Source organism: Canis lupus, chromosome 23 (assembly GCF_048164855.1).
Source record: "Canis lupus baileyi chromosome 23, mCanLup2.hap1, whole genome shotgun sequence".
NCBI lineage: Eukaryota > Metazoa > Chordata > Mammalia > Carnivora > Canidae > Canis > Canis lupus.
In genome coordinates this window covers 24,568,348-24,594,819 of record NC_132860.1, presented here as the reverse complement: position 1 = coordinate 24,594,819, position 26,472 = coordinate 24,568,348, and the positions used below count along the sequence as shown (strand labels likewise).

The window sequence follows — 26,472 nt, the reverse complement described above, 5'->3', positions numbered from 1 at the left end:
GCCTTTGTAAGCTTGCAAGGGACATACAAAGGACTCACAAAGCTTTGTAGTCTTTTTAATTGCTTCTTTTAATAGAAATGACAAATACCCACCATTTGCTTCAACGTGGATGGAACTGGAGGGTATTACGCTGAGTGAAGTAAGTCAATCGGAGAAGGACAAACATTGTATGTTCTCATTCATTTGGGGAATATAAATAATAGTGAAAGGGAATATAAGGGAAGGGAGAAGAAATGTGTGGGAAATATCAGAAAGGGAGACAGAACATGAGAGACTCCTAACTCTGGGAAATGAACTAGGGGTGGTGGAATGGGAGGAGGGCGAGGGGTGGGGGTGAATGGGTGACGGGCACTGAGGGGGGCAACTTGATGGGATGAGCACTGGGTGTTATTCTGTATGTTGGTAAATTGAACACCAATAAAAAAATAAACAAAAAATAAATAAAAAAATTTTTAATAGACTATTCTCTAGAGAAGTTTAGATTCACAGCAAATTGACTGGAAGGGACAGAGATTTCCCATATATCTCCTGTGCCCACATATCGATAGCCTTCCCCATTACCAACATCCTTAATTAGAGTGGTTCATTTCTTACAATTGATGAACCTTCACTGACACATCATTACCACTTGAAGTTCATAGTTTACATAGGGTTCACTCTTGGTGTTGTGCATTCTATTAGTTTGGATGAATTTATAATGACTATATTATTCAACATCATAGTATCATATAGAGTATTTTCGCTGCCCTAAAAATCCTTAACATTCCACCTATTAATTCTTCACTCTTCCCTAGCCCCTGGCAAGCCACTTATTTTTTATTGTCTGCATAGTTTGCATTTTCTAGAATGTCACATAGTTGGAATTACACAGTGTATTGCCTCTTCTGACTGGCTTCTTTCACTTGGTAATATGTGTTTAAGTTTCCTTCATGCCTTTTCATGGCTTAGCACCTAATTTCTTCTTAGCACCTAAAATATTCCATTGTGTAAATGTATCATACTTTATTTATCCACACTTATTCAAGGACACCTTGGTTGCTCCCAAGTTCTGAATAAAAGCTGCTATAAATATCCATGTGCAATTTTGTGTACATATAAGTTTCCAGCTCCTTTGGTTATATAAGGGATGCAATTGCTAGATTGGTAAGAATATATGTTTAGTTTTATAAAAAACTGCCAAATTGTCTTCTAAAGTGTCTCTACCATTTTGCATTTCCACCAGCAATGAATGGGAGTTCTTATTGCTCCACTTCCTTGCCAGGATTTGGTGTTGTCAGTGTTCTGGATTTGGGCCATTCTAGTCATTATTGTTTTAATTTGCATTACCCTGATGACATATGATTCACAGCATCTTTCATATTCTTGTTTGCTGCATCACTTTCTTTTAAGTTAATATTTTGTATGCCAGCGTAAAAGTTAGCAACAGCTCCCAAGATATTCAGAATGCCCAGGAACAGTCATGGGCTCTGAACCAGATACTATTACACTAGCCTCAGTGAATACAGTTATTCAGCAATGCTTTTCCTACCTGGTTCAATGTCTTATGATTGCTGTGATATTGGTGAATGACTGGTGATCCATTAATACTACTTCTCCCTTACTTTTACCCTGTGGAAAGCTTTGACTTATAGCTAGCTGTTCAGGGGTCAGAAAGCTCTTCAATGAGAACTGGACTCCTGGAATCTCCAGGATTTTATTTTGGTCCTGTAAGAGTGAAGCTAGACTGCAAAGAAATTGCCCCTCTTGGTCTGTCTTTCATAGAACAAAGGGTTAGTGGGACACAGGTGCCTAGAGTTCTCTCTTAGGAATTTGATTTTCCATTGGGAAAATGGCTCTTGCCAGGCAGCTGCTGGGCCCCTTATATAGGCTTCTTTTTTGAGATCTGATACCTAAATAGTCTTTGTGAGTTCTCTTGGCAAAAGAGAACCTCTTTGGAGATAGTTTAAGGGGGCAGGACTGATGGGGAGTGTTTCCCTAGCCTTAGGACAGAAGGATCTTTCTGCCCGTAAGTTTGAAATTGAGATAATCTCTCTACCTTTGGCTTTAAAAGACTCTGCTGCTGGCTGAGATGACTCTTCAAAGAGCAGGGGGTAGGAGCAAATGACCTCCCTTTCCAGACTCAAGATTTCTTCTTTACATGAGGTCAGTGTTTTAGTGCATTGAAAACTTTTCTGAATACATCAAGGACTGTTCAATCTTCAGATAGTTTATGAAACCAACAGAGAAAATTGGTAAACTTAGTTGTATATATTCAACAAATTCATATACTATGTATATTCATGCATTATATAAATTTAAAGACAATTGATATAATACGCTATACATTAAAGTCATAAAGCCATCACAATGTGTTCATTCAACATATTTTAAAAATTCAGTTCCTTTTAAAATAGTAGTGGTAAATCCTGGCATTTGAAGTCAGAGAGAACAAAGTTTAATTCTTGGATCCACCATTGTCATGTTAGATAAATGTGAAAAAGTAATATGATTCTTCTGAGCCTTGGTTTTCTAACCTTAGCTTCAATTTTCCCATTTGTTAAAAGGAACTCATAATACCAGTGCATGTTGTGATAGTGATGGATGGAAAGCTTTATAGTGGGAGCAGTCTATATATTCTTGGTTGTCTGGTTACAAGGTTGTGTAAGTCATAGACCTTTTCTTAGAATTCTCCATTGGGGAGAAAGAGAAATTTAAGTATATCTTTCCATGGATAGTTATTTAATATTGCTTGTAGTTTTAGTGCAAGAAGACCCAAGGGGGTTAAGAATCATAGAATTTAAAAAAAAGGAATTTAAAAAAAGGTATTCTTTTCCCATAAGCTTTACTAATGGAGTTTCCTGCATTAGAATAGTTCTACTCAGTTTCCCTTTGATTGAAAAAAGAGACCATTAGAAGCATGCAAAGCAGTGGAAAGAGGATTCGGCAAAGGAGATATAAGTAAATTGTTACATAGTAGGCATTTAATACATTATCACTATTATTAAATAGAAGGCTAGTTTGTATACTTAAATATCCATTGGGATCTCTTAATTTATTTAACTATGATAAAAAGAGCATTAACTTGAGAGCCTGCTTTCTCATCTTTAAAGAGGATATGATTTAAAGGTCCTTACAACTTCACATAGAAACATTTATTTTTGTCACCAAGTCTATCTTTGAGCAAAGTCCTAGTATCAAGAATGAATACCAGATTAATCAGAAAAATGTTAGCTGATCTCCTACTTTAATATATGGCAATATTGTCATGAACTTTATTCATCATTTGAAGGAGCTGTCTATTGGGAATCACAATATATGGCTGAAGTTAAGTGTCTAGGGTCTATCACTGCTGTCAGATACAATGAGTTAATTCACTCAACAGATATTCTTAGACAATGTTGTGCCAGACTTTTTCTTGGCTCTGAGATCAGAGGTCTGAGAAAAACTGATGAGGGCCTTGTGTTTTTCTGGGAGTTATTTTCACCTTAGTAGCAGGCCTATGCCATCTCATCACTAGGTGCCTCTTCTGTATTTTTTGAAAATACTACTATTCCCTAGTGCTCTTTCCTCTGACCTTTTCACTGCTCCTGTGACTTTAACCAGCCATCAGTTAGACAAGTCATAAGCCTTACTGTCGAGGCAGGAGTCTCTTTGTTAGGAAAGCAAAGATAAATATATATTCCAATCATTGCATGTAAGTAACAGGTGAAAAAGTAAGGTTTGTTTTCCAACTGAGGTCCAAGCATTGAAACAAAACTCATGAATTTAATTTTGTTATCCATTGCTCCTCAATTCAGATTTTCCAGTCATTAATTTTTTTGTGTCTTTGAGTTCTCAAGAGGTGTCCTATATTGAACATTTTTTTCTTTTCTTCTTTTCATGGGCTGTGTTTTATCTTCATCATACTTCATGTAATGAATTATTTCTACTCTAGCCAAAGCTACTGCTTGTTCATATAGTGGTTAGAATGAAACTCACCAAGTTGACTTACACTTAGATATTTTCTTTCCCAGAGTTACAGACAGATCTTCTTGGTGTACCAGATCTAATTCTTTTTTATTTTTTATTTTTTTAAAAATTTTTATTGGTGTTCAATTTGCCAACATATAGAATAACAGTGCTCATCCCATCAAGTGCCCACCTCAGTGCCCGTTACCCAGTCACCCCACCCTTCGTCCACCCTCCCTTCCACCACCCCTTGTTCGTTTCCCAGAGTTAGGAGTCTCTCATGTTCTATTTCCCACTCACTTTTTCTCCTTTCCCCTTTATTCCCTGTCACTATTTTTTATATTCCCCAAATGAATGAGACCATATAATGTTTGTCCTTCTCTGATTGACTTATTTCACTCAGCATAATACCCTCCAGTTCCATCCACGTCGAAGCAAATGGTGGGTATTTGTCGTTTCTAATGACTGAGTAATATTCCATTCTATACATAAACCGCATCTTCTTTATCCATTCATCTTTCGATGGACACTGAGGCTCTTTCCACACTTTGGCTATTGTGGACATTGCTGCTATAAACATCGGGGTGCAGGTGTCCTGGCGTTTCATTGCAACCAGATCTAATTCTAATTCTGTTCACTGCACATATTGGCATTTTGTAGATGTTCAAATATTTGTTGAGTGAATGCATGCATGAATGAATAGAAAAGGAGCACATACCTTAAAAACCAAGCATTATTTCTATATACAAAAATAGGGGGTGTCAGGAAACTTAGAATAAGAATCAGTACAGAAAAGCTACTTTAATCCTACAGATGTCTTGATCTGGGTGACCACATGCTCATATCCTCAGAGAGAAGATGGTTCATAGTCATCATCCTCCAGCTGAACAGAAATGAATCCAGACTCATGAGGGTTTCTGAAGGGACAACACCCCCAAACCCTCCACTCATTTTCTTATCTTTTTGCAATAATGGAATATTAAGAATCTTAATCAGATAATCCTGCCCAGTTATTAACTGTTCGTTCATTGCAATGAATAGTTCCTTTGTTCTTAAGGTTAACCTTTCCTTTAAAGGGGATTTGGGGATCCCTGGGTGGCTCAGCAGTTTAGCACCTGCCTTCATCCCAGGGCATGATCCTGGAGTCCTGGGATCGGGTCCCACGTCAGGCTCCCTGCATGGAGCCTGCTTCTCCCCCTGCCTGTATCTCTGCCTCTCTCTCTCTCTGCATCTCTCTCATGAATAATAATAATAATAATAATAATAATAATAAAAGTATCAGATTTGTAACTACTACTTGCATAATGAAACACTTTACCAACTGTCACCCATTATAGTCTATTTGCCAGATTGAACTTGTTCTTTTATATTTCTTTTATAATATTTAGTTTTATGAATAGTAATTTTATGAATTAATTTAATGAGTGGTGTTTTTCTAGAAAATATTTAATATTTATGATCCTATTTTCATTGGGTGCATAAGGCCTTATAAGTCTTAAAGGGCTCTTAAGGGCAACTGAGAAGTAAAGAAAAGCAGGATGAGTTGGCAGGGTTGCACAGAAGAGTCCTGTCTGTCCATGTACAAGGAATCATAGAACTGGAAAATATGTTACCATTATCTATTCTAACCTTCTGTTTTATACATTTATATGAGACTATACTGAAGCCTAGATATAGCATGTTACTTTTGCTAAACCCAAGTGTCCTCATACAATTAAATATTGTACAATTGTACAATTGTCCTCATACAATTTAATATTCTGTCTCTTTTCCTAGTTCACTATGATCAATTCTACATCTAAGAAAAGGACTTACTGGGCCTGCATTTCCATGGAAGACAAGACAAGGCTCCCTAGTGATACTAAATTATATGATATGTAGAAGAGAGTGAAAACGTCTTTTTTGCCTATTTTACAGGACATGGTCCTTTTTCTCCTGGGAAGTTGGCTCCCTTTACTCATTATGCCATTTTTCAATCAAAGCATTTTCCACCCTGCAGTCTTCCTTCTTACTGGCATCCCTGGTTTTGAAAGTTACCATGCCTGGCTCTCCATCCCTTTCTGTTGTCTCTATGCCATTGCCATCTCTGGGAATGGTATGATCTTGTTTGTCATCCTCACTGAGTCAAGCCTTCATGAACCCATGTACTATTTCCTCTCCATGCTCTCCTTCACGGACCTAGGGCTGTGCCTTTCCACATTGGTCACCATGCTGCGTATTTTCTGGTTCAATGCTCAAGAAATCAGTTTTGATGCCTGCATTAGCCAAATGTTCTTTATCCATGGTTTCACATTCATGGAGTCCTCTGTACTTCTGGTGATGGCCTTTGACCGCTTCATTGCCATCTGTAACCCACTGAGATATGCCACAATCTTAACCAATTCAAGGATCATCAAAGTGGGCTTTGCCATTGTTATTAGAGGGACAACGGCTCTAGTACCTTTACTCCTGCTCTTAAAGCGTCTATCCTTCTGCCGTAGCCATGTTCTGCACCATTCATATTGTTTCCACCCTGATGTGATGAAGCTTTCATGCACAGATACCAAGATCAACAGTGCATTTGGTTTGGCTATTGTTATCTCTACTGCTGGCATAGACTCTGTCTTGATCCTCCTCTCCTATGTTCTGATCATCCACTCTGTGCTCAGCATTGCCTCCCCAAAGGAGCGGAAAAAGGCCTTTGGTACTTGTGTCTCACACATAAGTGCCGTTGCCATCTTCTACATCCCCATGATCAGCTTGTCACTGGTACACAGATTTGGGAAGCATGCCCCTCCCCTTGTGCACACCCTTATTGCCAATGTTTACCTGCTCATCCCTCCTGTGATGAATCCCATAATCTATAGTGTGAAGACCAAGCAAATTCGTAAGGCTGTGCTCAAAATTTTCCTTTCTAAGCTGATTTAGGAAATTTTCAGTACATTCTTCTTTATATAGTCTTTCTCACTCATTTTGATTTTCTACTAGTGTGAGTTACAACTATACCATGAGAAAGCATGTTTATACAGGATTTCACTCTTTTCTGATAGTCCAGTAATTTATGACTCATACAAAAAAATTAAAAAAAATTTATGACTCATACAGTTCTAGAGTGTGAACATTTTGAGAGCAGAGATCATGTCTTATGTAATTCTAGCACTCCCACAAATACTGCTTTTGGCTTAGAATAAGGCCATAGGTAAAATATGCCTACATGCGTAGATAAATGAGGTCTTTCCTTGGAGCTCTAGAGTATGTACCTACCCAAGGAATGTCTGATGTAATTTAAAGATTTTCTTTATCTATTTAGAGAGAGCATGAGCGAGGATGGGCAGAAAGGGAGTGAAAGGGAGAAAGAATGTGAAGCCGACTCCCCACTGATCCGGAGCCTGATTTGGGGCTTGATCTAATGACCTTGAGATCAAGAGCCTAGCAGAAACCAAGAGTCAGAAGCTCAGCTGACTAAACCTCCCAGGCTCAGTCATCACTGATATAATTTAGATCAGTAGCAAATTCTAGGCTTCGTAAATATCTATTTTGGGGAATAATTTCAAGGTCCTGGGATCAAGCCCCAAATCAGACTCTGAGCTCAGTGGGGAGTCTGCTTCAGATTCTTTTTCTCTCTCCCTCCCTGTCTGCCCTTCCACTCATGAACTCTCTCTCTCTCAAATATATAGATAAATAATAAAATATTTATATCAGACATTCCTTGGATAGCTACACACGCTAGAGATGGTAAAACTGTCTAAATCCCAAAGAAAGACATCACTTGTCTATGCATGTAGGCATATTTTACCCATGGCCTTATTCTAAGCCAGGTGCAGTTATTTGTGGGAGTGCCATAATGATAACTATCCCCCAAAATAGATGATTCAAGGCTGAGGAACATGAATAAGCACAATAAATAAGAAATGTGAATGAAAAGGGTACTTTCTTAATTCTTTAAAGAGTCCTACAGATTAGTTTGGTAAATGTATTATTTTATTATCCAATATCTATTGATTCATAATCTAGATATATGTCTAAAAGGGGAAAATGGGCAGGAATGCAGAGTTGTATTATGATGTTCAATATATCATTATACATTGTAATGAAAATTTGGAAACTGCTTAAACAATTTTTAGGATATTGGTTAAATAAGATATAAACTATCATGCAAAAAAACTAAAACTGATATAAATATACATGATAAATGATTAAGAGATAGATTAGTATACAGAGTACTTTATACTGTTTGTATATAAATTTCATGTGAATACACACATACACACACACACACACACACACACACACACACACATTAAAAAGTATGGTCTAAGGATGCCTGGGTTGCTCAGAAGTTGAACATCTGCCTTTGGCTCAGGTCGTGATCCCAGAGTCCTGGGATTGAGTCACACATCAGGCTCCCTGTAGGGAGCCTGCTTCTACCTCTGCCTATGTCTCTGCCTCTCTCTGTGTGTCTTTCATGAATAAATAAATAAAATATTTTTTAAAAAAATTATAGTCTACCACAGGCTAGCAGTCTGTGGAAAACTGGAAACTCAGTTTGGGCTCACAGATTCCATAGTTCTGCATGTTGGTCAACACAGAGAAAACGGATGAAAAAAATTAGCTGTCAGCTTCCTCTTGGGGAATGAAAGTGTAGAGCCATGCATACAGCACTGCAGTTTCCCCAAGAGGCCTTCCAGAGTACTGGCCTCTGTCTTGCCACTCTTGGAACCTGAATGTGTTGACCACAGCCTGATAACCTGGGGGGAGAATGGAGAGAGCATCTTGGGCTCGAAGACACCATAGCCCAGATCCTTCTCATCACAGAATGAGCGGATAAAAAAGGGACCTCTCAGCATTCTTCTGGGTTGGGGAAGAGTTGAGCTGTATGTACAGTGTCCAAGCTTCTCTAAGGGGATCCTCCACAGGACTGCCCTCTGTCCTGTCAGTCTTAGGACTCAGATGGGTTTTGCAGAGTCTAATAGCATGGGGGAGAAGGAAGCCATAAGGTTGGGCTCTTAGAGGCCATAGCTCCACCTCCTGGTTCCCCACAGAGTGACATGAAAAGTCCCCCAGCCACCTGCTCCTCCCTAGAGAGGGAGAGCTGATAGGACCCCAGACTCGTTCCCTAGGCATATTGGTGGAGGTTGTCTCCTCTATAAGGCCAGTCTGTGAGGACGGGGAAAGAAGTCTGCTTTATCTAATGCGCAAATATCAAGGAAAAAGGAAAATCAGCCAAAGAAATTTCAAACAAAGGAACAAGAAAAAATCTTCAGAAACTGACCAAAATGAAATGGACCTATATGATTTACCTGACAAAGAATTCAAAATACATGTCATAAAAAGGCTTACTGAGATCTAGAGAATAATGCATGAATAAACTGAGAATTTCATCAGAGATAGAACTATAAGAAATACCAAACAGATATGTAGACAACACTGTATTTTTTAATAATAAATTTATTTTTATTGGTGTTCAATTTGCCAACATACAGAATAACACCCAGTGCTCATCCCCTCAAGTGCCCCCCTCAGTGCCCGCCACCCAGTCACCCCCACCCCCCGCCCTCCTCCCCTTCCACTACCCCTACTTTTTTTTATTAGTTCTAACAGTTTTGTGATTTTGAGGGGTTTTCTTTTTTCTTTTTTATTTTTTTTTATTTTTTTTTATAAATTTGTTTTTATTGGTGTTCAATTTGCCAGCATATAGAATAACACCCAGTGCTCATCCCGTCAAGTGCCCACCTCAGTGAGGGGTTTTCTATACAAAAGATCATGTTATCTGCAAACAGATAATTTTACTTCTTCCTTTACAATTTGGATGACTTATACAAAAGGGAATACTATTTAGCTTTAAAAAAGGAAATTCTGCAATATATGACAACATGGTTGGACCTTGAGGACATTATGTTAAATTTAGCAAGCCAGACACAGAAGGACAACTACTGTATGACTCCACTTATATGAGGTGTCTGAAATAGTCACGTTCATAAAGTCAAAGACTGGAATGCTGGTTACCAGGAGCTGATGGGTAGTAGGGGGGGAAAGGAATTATTAATCAATAGGCAGAAAGTTTCAGTATAAATAAGATGAATAAAACTCTATACATAGATTTGTGCTACAACATTGTATCTGTAGTCCACAGTAATGTGTGCTTGGAATTTGTTGAGTATGGATCTCATGTTAAGTGTTTTTATCATATACAAAAAAAGATAAATAACATAAACCAAATGTTAAAAGCATTTATCTTTTAATAGATATTGGTTTACTTATATTTTTATTTTATTTTATTATTTTATTTTATTTTATTTTATTTTATTTTATTTATTTTATTCCTGAGACACACACAGAGGCAGAGACATAGGCAGAGGGAGAAGCAGGCTCCCCTTTGGGAGCCTTATGTGGGACTTGATCCTGGTACCCTGAGATCATGACCTGAGCCAAAGGCAGATGCTCAACCGTTGAGCCACCCAGGAGTCCCACTTATATTTTCTTTATACTTTGCTGTAGTTTAAAAATAATAATGTCTCTTAAATAATGTCTTTAAAGAAAAGCTCGATAATGTCTTAAATTGTTTTTCAGATATTGAAATAATTTCCATTTAATAACCCCCTCAATTCCCCAACACAGCTTTTCTCCCCCACCCCCAGCTTTGTTTTGCTCTTCACCTTCCTCAAGATCTTCATTTCTTTGAGTCTTCATGCTACCTTCTTTCCATTTTTATCCATCACTGGTCTCAGTGTGGTCCAGCACCAGTACATCCAAATTGGTATTTTTTTAAAAAAATATGTATTTATTTATTTGAGAGGAAGAGAGAGAAAGAGAAAGAACACAAGAGCAGGGGAGGGAGAAGCAGACTCCCCACTGAACAGAGACCTGAATGCAGGGCTCAATTCCAGGACCCTAGGATCATCACCTGAGCTGAAGGCAGATGCTTAACTGACTGAGCCACCCAGGCACCTCAGCTGGTAATTTTTTTTTAAGATTTTATTTATTTATTTATTCATGAGACACACACAGAGAGAGAGAGAGGCAGAGACACAGGCAGAGAGAGAAGCAGGCTCCATGCAGGGAGCCTGACATGGGACTCGATCCGATCCGGAGTCTCCAGGATCACGCCCTTGGCTGAAGGCGGCGCTAAACCGCTGAGCCACCTGGACTTCCCCAATTTTTTTTTTTTTCTTAAGCACAGATTCCTCAACTTCATCCCAGAACTGCTTAATCAGAAACTCTTTAGGTGGAACCCAGGAATTTGAATTTTAACAAGCTACCTACAGATTGTACAGATTAGAGTAACACTCTTCTGGGGTCTAGGCTAAGACCTACATTTGAAAAACACCATGAATATCTTGCCGAGTCTTTTATCATTTTGCCCTCTCTAACTGAAATATCTACCTGTTTTGTTGTTGTTGTTGTTTTAGCACTGGGTGTTATTCTGTATGTTGGCAAATTGAACACCAATAAAAAATAAATTTATTATCTACCTGTTTTTTTCTCTTCTGTTATTTGCTTTCATTTCACTAGGAGTCCTTAGTGAATCTTTTATTGTAGGCTCTTAGTTTCCTACTGACTTGAAACTTTCTGTAAACTCACTGTAGTGTTTTCGGGAGATTGGTATATCTTGCAGAGACCCAAGAACTGTGCTTTATTAATAATAGCTAACTTAATATATGCTTATTGAATTAACTGTGTTTACATAATTTTGCAGATATTCTTAAATATTTGAGCATCTTCATTTTGGCAAACACTGTCAGAGGTACTTGGGGATGAAAGAGTGAACAATGATGACATAGATTCTATTCTTAAAAGTAGTAACAATCTGACAAAACACATCTAAATTGACATATTTTGCAGTTGTTTCTTTTGAATAAGAGTCAATAAAACACTGTGGCAGATACTAAAAGGAGTCATAGATGGTGATTTCTCACTTTTCCAGGCAAAGCTTGAACTAAAGGGAAAATCATCAACCTAAAAAATTCATAGCCTGGTGAGAATAATATAGCTTCTAGAAATTTACTGTTTAACAGAGGAGGTTGGACAGCCCCAGCGGCTCAGTAGTTTAGCGCCACCTTCCGCCGGGCGTATGATCCTAGAGACCCGGGATCGAGTCCCACGTCGGGTTCCCTGCATAGAGCCTGCTTCTGCTTCTGCTTGTGTGTGTCTCTGCCTCTCTCTCTCTCTCTCTCTCTCTCTCTCTCTCTCTCTCTCTGTGTGTGTGTGTTTGTGTGTGTGTCTGTCTTGAATAAATAAAATCTTTAAAAAAATAACAGAGGAGGTATAATACACATAAGCAATACAAACAAAACATGATTCCAATTTCATGAATGTGCAGGAATTGTTTTGAAAAAGGAGGGTTTTGAGGATGGGGCGACTATCTTTTGGGATATGCTTTAAAATAAATATATAACAAATATTCTTATGAAAGCTACACCTCTGACTTTTGGTGCAGTAAGAAAGATGATTCATGAAGTGTCACTTACATACAATTTTGCATAGTATAGCCACATATACACTAATAAAAGCCATTTTAAAATACATCCTTTTTCCTTCTTTATAAAGTGATATTATTTACAGAAAGTACATAAGCAATTTTTTTTTAAATCTTACAAGCTATATTTTTTACTTCTCCTCACTAGCTGTGTTACACTGTAAATTCAACACCATCCATTATGGAGGTTGCTTCATGCTGGTCTGAACCTGTCAATAACCAACATATGGATAAACTGGTTTTTATTATGATTGCAAGGCATCCTTCAGTGAAGGCCATCAGGAAACTTAGAAAGTGAGAGGGTTTATTACTTACAAATCTTGGAAAGTACATGGCACATCTGGGGTCACACAGTGAGATTACAGAGAGAAAGTAGGGGCCTGGGGTTCTGCTTTTATTGAGGTCAGGGGTGAGGGCCTAGGGTTTTGTGGGTTCACTTTTTATTGGTGAATTTAAAACATAAGTTTAAGAACTAAAGCACAGAAAGAAAAGAAAAAAGTAGCTAAATATTCAATTGTTTAAATCAATTGATCTCTAAAGCAAAGGAAATATGGGGGTGGAGAGGGTGGCCTGGCTCTTTATCTAGTCCTGTGGCTGGCAATGTGTTTATTTTTTATTTTTTATTTAAATTCAATTTAATTAACATATACTGTATTATTAGTTTCAGGGATAGAACTTATTGATTCATCAGTTGCATATAACACTCAGTGCTGATTCCATCATGGGCCCTCCTTAATGCCCATCACCCCGTTACTCCATCCCCCTTTCTACCTCCCCTCTAGCAACCCTTAGTTTGTTCCCTATAGTTAAGAGTCTCTTAGGGTTTGTCTCCCTCTCTGTTCTTATCTTATTTTATTTTTCCTTCCCTTGACCTATGTTCATCTAGAGGGTATTATGCTAAGTGAAATAAGTCAGTCAGAGGAGGACATATACCATATGATTTCACTCATATGTGGAATTTAAGAAACAAAACAGATGGCAATGTGTTTTTAAATTTTTTTCTGAAATACTCTCTTGAAGTGGATGATGCCTCAGTGATCAAAGCTTAAATCAGGCACTTACATAACAAGAAGAAAAAACAGCTGTCAAGACTTCTACTACAGAAGTCTATATATTTTTACATTTTTAAAGATATCTAGACCTATGAAACAATGCTTAAGACTGTCTGAGCTAATGCTGAAAATAAATCTGGCCAATCTGATGTAGAATTTGGAAGGGTAGGTAATAGAGTATCTGCTAAGACCTTACTAGTACATCAAGATTCTGTTTGAGAGCGTTTTCTGCATTGATATTTTTGTATAATCAGTGTATTGTGGCTGAGAGGAAAATACATTTGCTATTATTAATATTCAGGCTTATATTGATGCCAAGTAAGGAATCACAATAGCTTATGGGCCCTCAAATAAGGTTCCCAACTCCCTCAGTTGCTTCACAAGAAGCTGCAGAAATGTGTGTTTCTAAGAAAGGAGAAAGATTAAATTCCATGCTGAGCAATCTCTGTTGTTATTTAGATTCATTTGTCTTTGAATGCCAGTACTTGGGTACATGGATCTGTTTAGCTTCATCATCACTTGCCACTTGCACCCAGGATTCCAGGCAAGCTGAATATATTATTAGTCTCCGTTCCTTATATGCTCTGTGCTCCCTTGTTTCTTGGTGCTAATCTTTCTACAGGATAAATACATGCCCTTACATAAATATGACCTGTTTTAATCACTGAGTTTTATGAGTGTTTCTTTAGTGGATTTTGAGTGACTATTCTATTTTCTGTAATATCATTGCAAAACCCTTGGAATGTGATCAATGATCAAAGTGTTTTATGAAAGAATCAATGAACCTTTTTGGGGGGCATCAATGAAAATATTTCTTTAAAAAGTACAAAATTCTGAATGCCTGGGTAGCTCAGTCGGTTAAACGCCTGCCTTTGGCTAGAGTCATGATCCTAGGGTACTAGGATGAGCCCCACATCAGGCTCCCTGCTTGGTGGGGAGCCTGCTTCTCCCCCTCCCTCTGCTGCTCCCCCTGCTTGTGCTTGCTCTCTCTTTTTCTGTCTCTGTCAAATTAATAAAATATTTTTTAAAAAATAAAAGGTACAAAATTCATCATAATGTTGGTGGAAGATAGAATTGCCAGCTGGCTTGAGGTAGTGTGGGGATGAGGAATGAGCTCATGCATAGAGCAGGTGTTTTTATCTGGAATTATATACCTACAAATTTACTTTTAACAAAATTTAATCAAGATATAAGATTAATGAGTGGGGTGCCCAGATGGCTCAGCGGTTGAGCATCTGCCTTCAGCTCAGGGCGTGATCCCGGGTCCAGGGATCGGTCCTGTATCAGGCTCTCTGCAGGGAGCCTGCTTCTCCCTCTGCCTATGTCTCTGCCTCTCTCTCTCTCAGTCTCTCATGAATAAGTGAATAAAATCTTAAGAAAAGAGATATAAGATCAGTGAGCTATGGCATCAGTCCCTACAAAAGTAAGTGCAGTGAAAAAGGGAAGGAATCATGAAGTAGAATGAACCCTTCAGAAACTTCATACTCTGGGGACCACAAAAACATCCACTAGGAGTTTTCTGATGTACAGATTTTATGCAGCCTCGGTCTTGGCTCCTTTATATATGCTACATATCCCTGAGTAAAAAAATCTCCCCAGCTCCTCAGTCCCTTCCTGGCAAACAGGGCAAGAAAGAACACATCTCCATGTTTTGTAAGTAATAATGCTGCATTCAGGGAAAACATCAAGCTTTACACACATCTGGTTTCTTTTGAGAACGAGGAAGATTTATTAACTGCAAAAAGCCCAAGGAAAATTGTGGAAATCTCTTTCCTGAAATCTATTTCTGTGAACATTCTATTATAATTGATGTGATACAGTTGATCTATGGGCCATACGTCTTGCAGCTTGGACAGGTTGTTAGCATACTTATGCAATGAATTGGATATGGGTTTTAGCTATGCTACATTTCAAACTGTTGCTTAAGGTCAGCTGGCATACTACTACTGCCCACCGCCACTATCATCCTCATTCTCATCCTTATTTACCATTATTAAATGCTGCCTATGTAACAGCATTTACATAACAAATGCTTTAAAAATGATATATCATTTAACCTGTATAAATTAATGGTATTGGTGAGCTACTAATTTCACAGAAGTAGAATCTAATGTAAAATTATTATTTGAGAACTCTAGCTGTTAATGACAGATCTAGCATTTGAAACTAGTTTTGCTGGACCTTATAACTATGCTGGTGAATTTCCATAATCAGAGGAGAGAGGTGACTCTGTGTAGAGTCCCACACAGAACCTGCAAATGCTCTTAGTGCAGTTAGAATATCATAAGGAGAAAACTACTATCAAAGAATGTGTGTGTGGGGATGGGCATACAAACATTTACTCTACAATAAAAAGACACAGTGTTCTGTCAAACTACAATAAACTTCCCAATTTAACATGCACTCACATGGACACATACACAGGCACAAACACAGATATTACTCAGTCTGTGGGAATGAGGGAGAGCTCAGTAAGATAATTCCAACAGTTATATTGTAATTTCAGGAAACACAGCATGCTTTAAATGGACAAAACTAGGTAATGATATATTTCCAAATCCATGATTTACAACTCATAGATTTAATTTATACCTGTAAGTATATATTATTGTTTCCCACTATACAGAAAATAATACAGAGCATTTGGAATATAATGATGACTGAGCAGTGATTCACTTGCTAGTAGCTGATTTCAGTTGGAGAGGCATGTTTTTGGATTACTTATGACCATGCAATGGCATTAACACTCTTCTAGATGTATAAATTAAAAAGAATGTGACTCCAGAGGAAGAAGTAATTCCTTCTGACTTGACATGGAGAAGGAAATGCCACAAAATTTTTAATAGAGAAAATAAATTAATGTTGAATGTATAAATGGATCCATGGAGCAAACAATAAGTCTAAAGAATGTAGCCTCATTCAAAGAAGAGTGGGAAGCACATGAATTAATAAGCAAAGCACAGCACAGTGAAAGAACTTGCTATCTTTGATAGTTTGGTGAGGTAGGAAAGGTCCAGGCTGATCATATCAAAAGGTCCCTGGCAAAAGGTCCCTGGGGTAGGTGATTGGGCAGCAAGAACAGTAGATTTTTGTCAGATTGGGAAGATCCTTGACTGCTATAATAAAGAGGGAAAGAATTTTTAGTTCATGCTGAAGGCAATGAAGAGTTCTGTGTGAGGAGGGCCATGAAGTGGTATTTTTGAGAGCTCATGCTAGCATACATATGGAGAAAGTGTGTAAACATTTGAAACTCAGGGCAGGGAAATTACTTATGAGAAGATTGCTGTAGTTCCTGCAAAAAACTAATGTTATATAAAATAGAGGTGATACAAGTGGAGGGTAAGGATGGTCAGTCAAAAGATACTTTAGAAGTCAAACCATAAAGGTTTGTAAATTTGCTGACCTAGACAGCTGTGGTAGGCAGCATTCTAAAAGGGCCCTCAGGATTGCTGTCCCCTATGAGCACAGTACAGTATGAAACCCAAGCCTGGAGTGAGTGGACTTATGAATGTGATGGGATATGTTGCATTGTATGTATGGCAGAGAGAGTTTGCAGATATCAGTAGGGTTTGTGATGATTGACTTTGAGTTAATCAAAAGGGAGAGTATGCTAGGTAGACCTGTTCCAATCATGTGAGCTTTTAAATGAGACAAGGAGCAACAGAGAGATTCCTCTGTTGGATTGGAAGATGTCATGTGTCATGTTGTGAGAGGTCCATGTGACTGGGTAGAGGACAGTCTCCAGGAGCTGAGAGCAATGTCCAGTCTACCGCCAGCCAGAAAGCGGAGACCTCACTTCTATGGTGCAAGCAACACAATGCTGCTAACAACCTGTTTGGGTTTGGAAGGGACTGACCTCTGGCTGAGCGCACAGTCCTGGCTGAAATGCTGATTTTAGCCTCGTGAGATCTTGAGTTACGATCCTGCTATTGCCATGCTCAGACATCTGACTTGCTGAAATATGAGATACAGTCTTTTTTTGAACCATGAATTTGTGCTAGTTTTTTATGCAGAAGTATACAATTAATGCAACCGAGTATGCTTCAGACCAAGAAGTAAATTTCAGTGATAGTTGTGAACCATTTACGAGGGAAATGAGAACAGACAAATTTTTAGTAAGTTGTTGGTGAAATGAAGGAGATATGTGCATCAAGAAGGGGGCAGTGTTATGTTTAGGTTGAGAAAGAAGTTGAAATACTTATAGACGGTGGTTATGGTACAAATGAAAATGTCTAAATTTTAATAAAGAAGGAAAATCGAAAAAAAAGAAGGAAAATCATTGGTATTATTTCACAGTATAGAAAAATATCTATGTATTCTCTATTTTTTCAGTGTTTAGAAAACATCCAAATTCCTTACCCTTTGATGGTGATAAAATAATTCTATAATGGATTCCTGTTACCTTTAAACACTCTTAGCACTTTGTATTATCTCAGATCTTCAGTGGCAAAATATCTGAAACAATATATCTTGGATATGCTTAGAGTATCTTCATGGTGATTTTTACCTATCTTTCCCTGATCAAGAAAATTTCTTCCTGTGCTCATGGAAGCCCTTCTTGACCTTTCCCCCTACATGACTTTCTAGTATAGTCCACCTGTATTTTAAACACAAGCTCATTATTGTATATATAAGATTGCATTTTATTTGCTTGTTTACATGTTTGATTTCCTAAATATTTTATCCTTTCCTGAATATATTTGAGGGTGGGTACCATGTTTAACTTGGTTCTGTATCCTTGTAGTATTACAGCATGCACTCAGTAATTTAATGTTAAACTAAACAAATATCCATAATTGATTTAGAAGCTGCATTGTCTTTGGAAGTGAGCATGAGTTCTTCTTCTGAATCAGGAAAGAATAAAGAAGAAAATCAGCTGTGGTGGAAGAAGGGACCACATGAAGAAGTTATTAACCAGTAGTCATTGCCCAAATCATACTTAGATCATATTTTCATCTTTTGCCTTAACTCAGACAGTAAGACCTGTGAATTAGAAGATGGGATGCAAATAGATATGGGAAAGGAAGGAAAAGAAATTATTATATTTTAAATTTATTTTTAAACATATAATAGCTAGTACTTAGTGACCTTCATATACATTAACTAATTTAATCCTTATAGTAATTCTATGGGCTTTATATGTCATTATTACTTTAGAGATGGAGAAGTTCAGGGCACACATAATTTAGGAACTTATCATGTGGGTAACTTAGCCAATAAATATATCAGTCCATGCTTGAATGCATCAGCATGTAGAACATGCAATCCTAAAAAAATTGATTTGAGATGCCAAATAAAAATTTATAACATCAAAATATCCATATTTACTTTTGAGGCCCTTTATGCTCAAATAGTTCTGTTTGTAATTGTCTTGATGGCTTACTCGTTATGTGGTATGAAAGTTACATAGATACAGTTCAAGTTATGACACTACAAATAAACTGTATCCATACAAGATATTAACACAGCTACTAAGAGTAGGCGCTCAGCAAATGTAGGTTATTTATTATGCCTGGAGATATTCAACCTGCTTGAATGGAGGTGTCCAGGAAAAGAGGAGAGCATTGTTTTTGGGCCTCCAAAGCTAGTTTACTTTACTGATATAGTTATCAGAATCTCTGCATATAGTTTGTTTGTTGTTCATCTATGATTTCATACAACTCAATATACACATTTCAAAAAATATTTATTGACTGCCTACTATGTAAAGTGAGGAAATGAAGGGTGCAAGCTACTTAAAAATGAATTAAAATAAAATGGTCATTGTTAGATTTGTTTATATATAAATTCTGTACCCTCACATAATTGTTCAAACTTCATAATTGTTCCTGTTTTCTTCTTTATTAGATGTGATTTTAGTTTTCTTTATTTTTTAACCAATATTCATAAACTCTATCTATATTACAGAGGTTGGTTTTTATAAATAGTTACCTAGTGAAATAATTACTTTCAGGTTGAATTCATTATAAAGAAATATAGTGGGTTACCTGGGTGGCTCAGTGGTTAAGCATCTGCCTTCGGCTCAGGGCATGATCCTGGAGTCCTGGGATCGAGTCCCACATCAGGCTTCCTGCATGGAACCTGGTTCTCCCTCTGCCTGTGTCTCTGCCTCTCTCTCTCTCTGTATCTCTCATGAATAAATAAATAAAATATTTTTAAAAATAAAGTTTATCATTGCAGGATATTGAGTTTAAGATTCAGCAGTTTGAGTTCAACATGCCAAACTTTCAGAATATCATATCATATCATATCATATCATATCATATCATATCATATCCTCTTCCATCATTTTCCTGCTAACTGGTGTTCCCAGCCTGGAAGCCTTCCACATCTGGATCTCCATTCCCTCCTGCTTTCTCTACATAACCACCCTCTCGAGAAACAGTCTGATCCTCTTTGCCATTGTCACTCAGCCCAGCCTCCATGAACCCATGTATGATTTCCTCTCCATGCTGTCTACCCCTTGGCCTATCCATATCCACCCTGGTCACTATGTTGGGTATATTGTGGTTTGATGCCAGGGAGATCAGCTTTAATGCCTGCTTGTCACAGATATTTTTCATTCAACACTTCACTGTCATGGAATCCTCAGTGCTGTTGATCATGGCCTTTGATCATTTTGTGGCCATCTCTAGTCCTCTTAAATATCCTTCTATCTTAACTGACCTTAAAATAGCACAGGTTGGAGTAGCAGTCATCACCAGGGGGACACTAATACTGACTCCTATGGTGTTGCTTCTCAAATGATTGTCCTTCTGCCACAGCCACGTACTCCACCACTCCTACTGCTTCCACCCTGATATGATGAAGCTCTCATGCACAGATGCCAGGATCAATAGCGTAGTTGGGTTGACAGCCCTGAAGTTCACACCATTGCTGGAGTGAACTCCATCTTCTTTATTTTTTCTTATGTTTTAATCTTTAAGGATGTCCTCAGCATTGCATCTCCAGAAGAGAGGAAGAAAGCCTTCAGCATATGCATCTCACATATTGAGGTTGTTGCTGTATTCTGTATTCCATTGATTAGACTGCCCTTTGTTCACAGGTTTGGGAAATGGGCCCCACCTTATGTATGTACTCTTATTGCCTGCACTTACCTGCTAATCCCCCTGTGTTGAACTCCATCCTCTATAGCATGAAGACCAACAGATACGCAGAGCTGTGTTCAAAGTTCTCCATCCCAGTACAACAAAGAAATAGATGGAGTCTACTTTTAAAAGCTTGAAATTTGTTTTGGATTTAAAGTAGATTGAATTTTGGACTAGAAATTTGAATTTTCCAATTCTGGTCACTGTGTAGGTAAGTACAATGCCATCCAGAGAAGTTAAAATGTTGACTCATGCTTGAGCTGAAAGAATTCCAAAAGATCATTTTAGCTTTAAGTATAAGCTATGAGTTCTCTCTCTCTCTCTCTTGCTCTCTCTCTCTTTCCTCAATAGCCACAATATTATTAACATTTACACATTTAGGATAAAATATTTTCAGTGACCTAGACACCAGTGAGCCAGTTTCAGTTTCATATGTGGAATTTTTTTTTTTTGAAGAAGGGAATAAAAAGTGTATTGATTGCAAATCACTGAATTTTATCATCTAAATTTGCACATTCTCTATGGTTTTAGGATTGTTCCAGATATTCTTAATTTTCCTCTTGGCCTTCTGCTCTCCCTGACCTTTAATATAATTGGTAGTAGCATCATCAATACATGTTGTACTGCTTTGTCATCAACCTAACCCTTTTTGGTCAGATATACTTACTTTCCCCCAACTCTTCAGGGAAGATTTATAGCACAAGCATTTTGTGAAAAATGATTCTGCTTAATTCAACTCCAATCTGTATGTTTTTTTTCAGAAGTACTAATGTCATGCTTAACACTTATTAAGTCTGCTTTTGGTTTTGGTAAATATCAACTCAAAATAGTTTTTCTTTGAAGATTCAAGAGTACCAGGAACCAAATGCAGAGATATTTTAATCTGGTTGGATATGCAATGCTTTATTTGGACTTTCTCTTCAAGGAATGTTAAAGTCGGTATGTTAATCGTCTCTAGATAGGAAGACAAATCATACCAGTGGTTAACACTGGGAGGATTTAATCCAAGGAATCTGATAAAGTCTAGGTGAACTGATGGCACAAATGGAATGCAGAAATAATAGAGATAATAACTACAGGATGTCACTTCCACCTGTATGTCTGTGGGAACGAAGAGAGGAGTTTGATGTTATGAAAATCTAGAAACTTGGTGGAAGCTCTTCCCAGAGCTGACACTCATACCTATAATGAGGGGGTGCTATCCTACTGGTTGTAGTACCTAAGGAGTGAGAAAATGGACCACAGGGATCCAAGCTCCAAATCTCAGGGAAAGGGCACTTTGTAGCTGGAGCTCATGCCACTGGAGCACAGAGGAGGACTGCTCATGGACCTGAAAGTCAGACCCCTGAAAAAGCACCCCACTGGTGTGTGGTTCTGTTTTTTCCAAGGGAGCATGATGAAAATTTCCTGGGAGTGTTGGAAAAAATAAAAGTAGAAAGTGGAACCAGTAATGTTGGCATGGTTATGTGGCAATGACAGGAATAGCAAGCAAACATGCTGGGATACTTATCCTTCCAGTAGCTTCCAGTTTCCTTCTCGAATATTTCAGTTAACACAGCTGGCAGAGGATAATTGTGTTTCCTGATTCCCAGCTTACTTATCAAAACAGAGTAGAGAATATTGATTTTAGAGCTGAGGTTCAGTATTTTCATAGCCAGCACAGTTGGGTAACATGCATGTTACACAGTTAAGTTTTATATAGCCATTACAAGGACTTTCTTAGTTGCTCTAATCTAGACTGTTGATCATAGCAACAGTGTCTAGTAAATAAAAGCTATACAAGTGCTTCCACAATTCACCAAGTATTTCTACATTCAATCTTCTGAAAGACTGATAGGTGACAAAGGGGGGATGCTTTTGCTCCTTTAAAAAAAAAAACAAATTTCTAGTTCTTCTAGGACCACCCAGGTGTTTGTTCAATGACGAACAGTAGAGTTCCAGGCTTTGCCTGTGTCAGCTTCTAATTTGGTTTGCTGGCTACTCATGGAGTTTTCTGCAAAATTTTACATGCTCTTTGTTTTTAGGACACTTGTCATCTTTTCCCAGTTACTTTCACTTCTGTTAACTTTGGATAATTTCTGAAGACTGAGCATATGCCATATCTATTCTCATTGATAGATTTTGATTGGAAACCTGTGCTCATTATTCTCACTTCCCTTCCCGGTGTCATAGATCTGCTCATTCTTCTGTGCTTTTCTTGATGCTCTAGATGTTGACTTAAATGTGCTGATATGGTCCAGTTTCTCTTATATACTGACTTCTAATTGGGTTATAAAATGGAGGGCATGAAGAGAAGAAGGAAGGGTGAGAGGAGAGGTCCTACTTTGATAAATATCTTTTATCCTGTTGGCTCCTGGGCTAGTAATGTTTTCTCACTCTCCCTGGTCTCTAGATCTCTCAGCATCCCCTGTTTGTCTCCTTAACCCCGTCTTCCTTTCTGTAATTAAAACTTTCATTAAAGTCTCTTCATTTAAGTTATCCACGTAGTTTTTGTTTCCTGGTGGTTCTGTAACTGATATGTAGTCTTTAATGAGCGAAGATAATGGCTCCTTGATCTGTCTGGATATACTGCTTCTATTTGAACTTCATTTATAAGTCAGTTTTGAGTATGAGATGCATGAGATGGGTACTAATTAATCTTTTTGTCACCTGAGGCATAAAGTAATGCCTTTTTCTGAGCCTCTCATTCCAGGTCTTAGTACCAAGAGCCTTGCTTCAGACACATAGAAGAAACCAAGTCCAGTCCCACCATGGTGATTCCTAGACATAGAGGGTAATATAGGATTTTCCTCTACATCCTCTCAGGGTCTGGACCAGAAAGTTGGATGGAGTAGACATCTGACATCTTGGCTGGCTGGTCTGTGGGAATCTGGGTACACAACCTGGTATATTTTCTCTAGTGCAAAATATATAGATTGCTGTCTGACAGCCAGAATTCCAGACTGGGAAGGGGGAGAGAAGCTTTGATTATTTCCCAAAATTCCTTCTTTGGACTTTACTATCATAAAATTATAAAGTTGAAAGAATATACTCATTGTTTAGTTTGTGCTTAACCTTCTAGAATCCAAAGTTTATAAGATAAATAGCTATTAAGGATGTAATGTATATAATGATAACTATAGTTAGTATTGCTGTATGGTATATATGAAAGGATTTAAAAGTGAATCCTAGGAGATTTTTTGGTATATATTTTTGTTGGAAGTCAATTTGCCAATATATAGCATAACACCCCGTGCTCATCCCCTCAAATGCCCTCCTCAGTGCCCGTCACCTAATCACCCTAACCCCCTGCCCACCCTCCTTTCCACCACCCCTTGTTCGTTTCCCAGAGTTAGGTGTCTCTCATGTTCTGTCACCCTCACTGATATTTCCCACTCATTTTCTCTCCTTTCCCCCTTATTCCCTTTCACTATTTTTTATATTCCCCAAATGAATGAGACCATATAATGTTTGTCCTTCTACGATTGACTTACTTCACTCAGCATAATACCCTCCAGTTCAATCCACGTTAAAGCAAATGGTCGGTATTTGTCCATTCTGATGGTTGAATAATATTCCACTGTATACATAAATCACATCTTCTTTATCCATTCATCTTTCAGTAGACCGTAGCTCTTTCCACAGTTTGGATATTGTGGACATTGTTGCTATAAACATTGGGGTACAGGTGTCCTGCAGTTTCACTTCATCTATATGTTTGGGATAAATCTCCAGCAGTGCAATTGCTGGGTCGTAGAGCAGTTCTATTTTTAACTCTTTAAGGAACCTCCACACAGTTTTCCAGAGTGGCTGCACCAATTCACATTCCCACCAACAGTGCAAGAGGGTTTCCCTTCCTCCACGTCCTCTCCAATATTTGTTGTTTCCTATCTTGTTAATTTTCACCATTCTCACTGGGGTGAGATGGTCTCTCATTGTGGCTTTGATTTGTATTTCCCTGATGACAAGTGACGCGGAGCATTTTCTCATGTGCTTCTTGGCCATGTCTATGTCTTCCTTTGTGAGATTTCTGTTCATGCCTTTTGCCCATTTCATGATTGGATTGTTTGTTTCTTGGGTGTTGAGTTTAATAAGTTCTTTATAGATCTTGATACTAGCCCTTTATCTTGATATGTCATTTGCAAATATCTTCTCCCATTTTGTAGGTTGTCTTTTAGTTTTCTGCACTGTTTCTTTTGCTGTGCAGAAGCTTTTTATCTTGATTAAGTCCCAATATTATTGTTGCTTTTGTTTCCTTTGACTTCATGGATGGATCTTGCAAGAAATTGCGGTCACCAAGTTCAAAAAGGGTGTTGCCTGTGTTCTACTCTAGGATTTTGATGGATTCTTGTCTCACATTTAGATCTTTCATCCATTTTGAGTTTATCTTTGTGTGTGGTGTAAGAGAATAGTCCAGTTTCACTCTTCTGCACGTGGCTGTCCAGTTTTCCCAGCACCATTTATTGAAGAGATTGTCCTTTTTCCATTCGATAGTCTTTCCTGCTTTGTCGAATATTAGTTGACCATAGAGTTGAGGAGGGCATTTCTGGGTTCTCTAATCTGTTTCATTGATCTATGTGTCTGCTTTTGTGCCAGTACCACACTGTCCTGATGATCACAGCTTCGTAGCACAATCTTAAATCTGACATTGTGATGCCCCTGGGTCTGGTTTTCTTTTTTAATATTCCCCTGGCTATTCGGGGTCTTTTCTGATTCCACACAAATCTTAAGATGATTTGTTCCACTCTCTGAAGAAAGACCATGGTATATTGATAGAGATTGCATTAAATGTGTATATTGCCCTGGGTAGCATTGACATTTTCACAATATTAATTCTTCCAATCCATGAGCATGGAATATTTTTCCATCTCTTTGTGTCTTCCTCAATTTCTTTCAGAACTGTTCTGTTCAGTCTCTTCAATAAATGGTGCTGAGAATATTGGACATCCACATGCGGAAGCATGAAACTAGACCACTCTCTTGCACCATACACAAAGATAAACTCAAAATGGATGAAAGACCTAAATGTGAGACAAGATTCCATCAAAATCCTGGAGGAGAACACTGGCAACAACCTTTTTGAACTTGGCCACAGTAACTTCTTGCAACATACATCCATGAAGGCAAGAGAAACAAAAGCAAAAATGAACTATTGAGACTTCATCAAGATAAGAAGCTTTTGCACAGCAAAAGATACAGTCAACAAAACTAAAAGACAACCTACAGAAAGGGAGAAGACCTTTGCAAATGACGTATCAGATAAAGAGCTAGTATCCAAGATCTATAAAGAACTTATAAAACTCAACACCCAAGAAACAATCCAATCATGAAATGGGCAACAGACATGAACAGAAATCTCACAGAGGAAGACATAGACGTGGCCAAGAAGCACATGAGAAAATGCTCTGCATCACTTGCCATCAGGGAAATGCAAATCAAAACCACAATGAGATAGATACCACCTCCCACCAGTGAGAATGGGGAAAATTAACAAGGCAGGAAACCACAAATGTTGGAGAGGATGTGGAGAAAGAGGAATCCTCTTGCACGGTTGGTGTGAATGTGAACTGGTGCAGCCACTCTGGAAAACTGTGTGGAGGTTCCTCAAAGAGTTAAAAATAGATCTGCCCTACGACCCAGCAATTGCACTGCTGGGTATTTACCCCAAAGATACAGATGCAATGAAATGCCGGGACACCTGCACCCTGATGTTTACAGCAGCAATGTCCACAATAGCCACACTGTGGAAGGAGCCTCGGTGTCCATCAAAAGATGAATGGATAAAGAAGATGTGGTCTATGTATACAATGGAATATTACTTATCCATTAGAAATGACAAATACCCACCATTTGCTTTGACGTGGATGGAACTGGAGGGTATTATGCTGATTGAAATAAGTCAATCAGAGAAGGACAAACATACATGGCCTCATTCATTTGGGGAATATAAAAAATAGTGAAAGGGAATAAA

At 38.1% G+C, this 26,472-nt stretch overlaps 1 protein-coding gene across 3 annotated transcripts; it reads left to right on the top strand.

Moving 5' to 3' along the window:
- On the top strand, positions 1-26,463 carry LOC140614915 (olfactory receptor OR51C1-like). Of its 3 annotated transcripts, XM_072794344.1 has the most exons (3): positions 1-139; positions 2,051-2,142; positions 5,704-7,010. In XM_072794344.1, exon 3 carries the CDS (start codon positions 5,848-5,850, stop codon positions 6,832-6,834), a length of 987 nt encoding a protein of 328 aa, XP_072650445.1. In that variant the 5' UTR covers positions 1-139; positions 2,051-2,142; positions 5,704-5,847; the 3' UTR covers positions 6,835-7,010. The 3 variants fall into 3 exon arrangements, 2 of the variants coding, with proteins under 2 accessions (XP_072650445.1, XP_072650446.1); XR_012015632.1 differs by lacking the exons at positions 2,051-2,142; positions 5,704-7,010 and adding an exon at positions 25,399-26,463; XM_072794345.1 differs by lacking the exon at positions 2,051-2,142 and having other exon boundaries at positions 12-139; positions 5,704-8,389.
- The last annotated feature ends 9 nt before the right edge of the window (positions 26,464-26,472 follow it).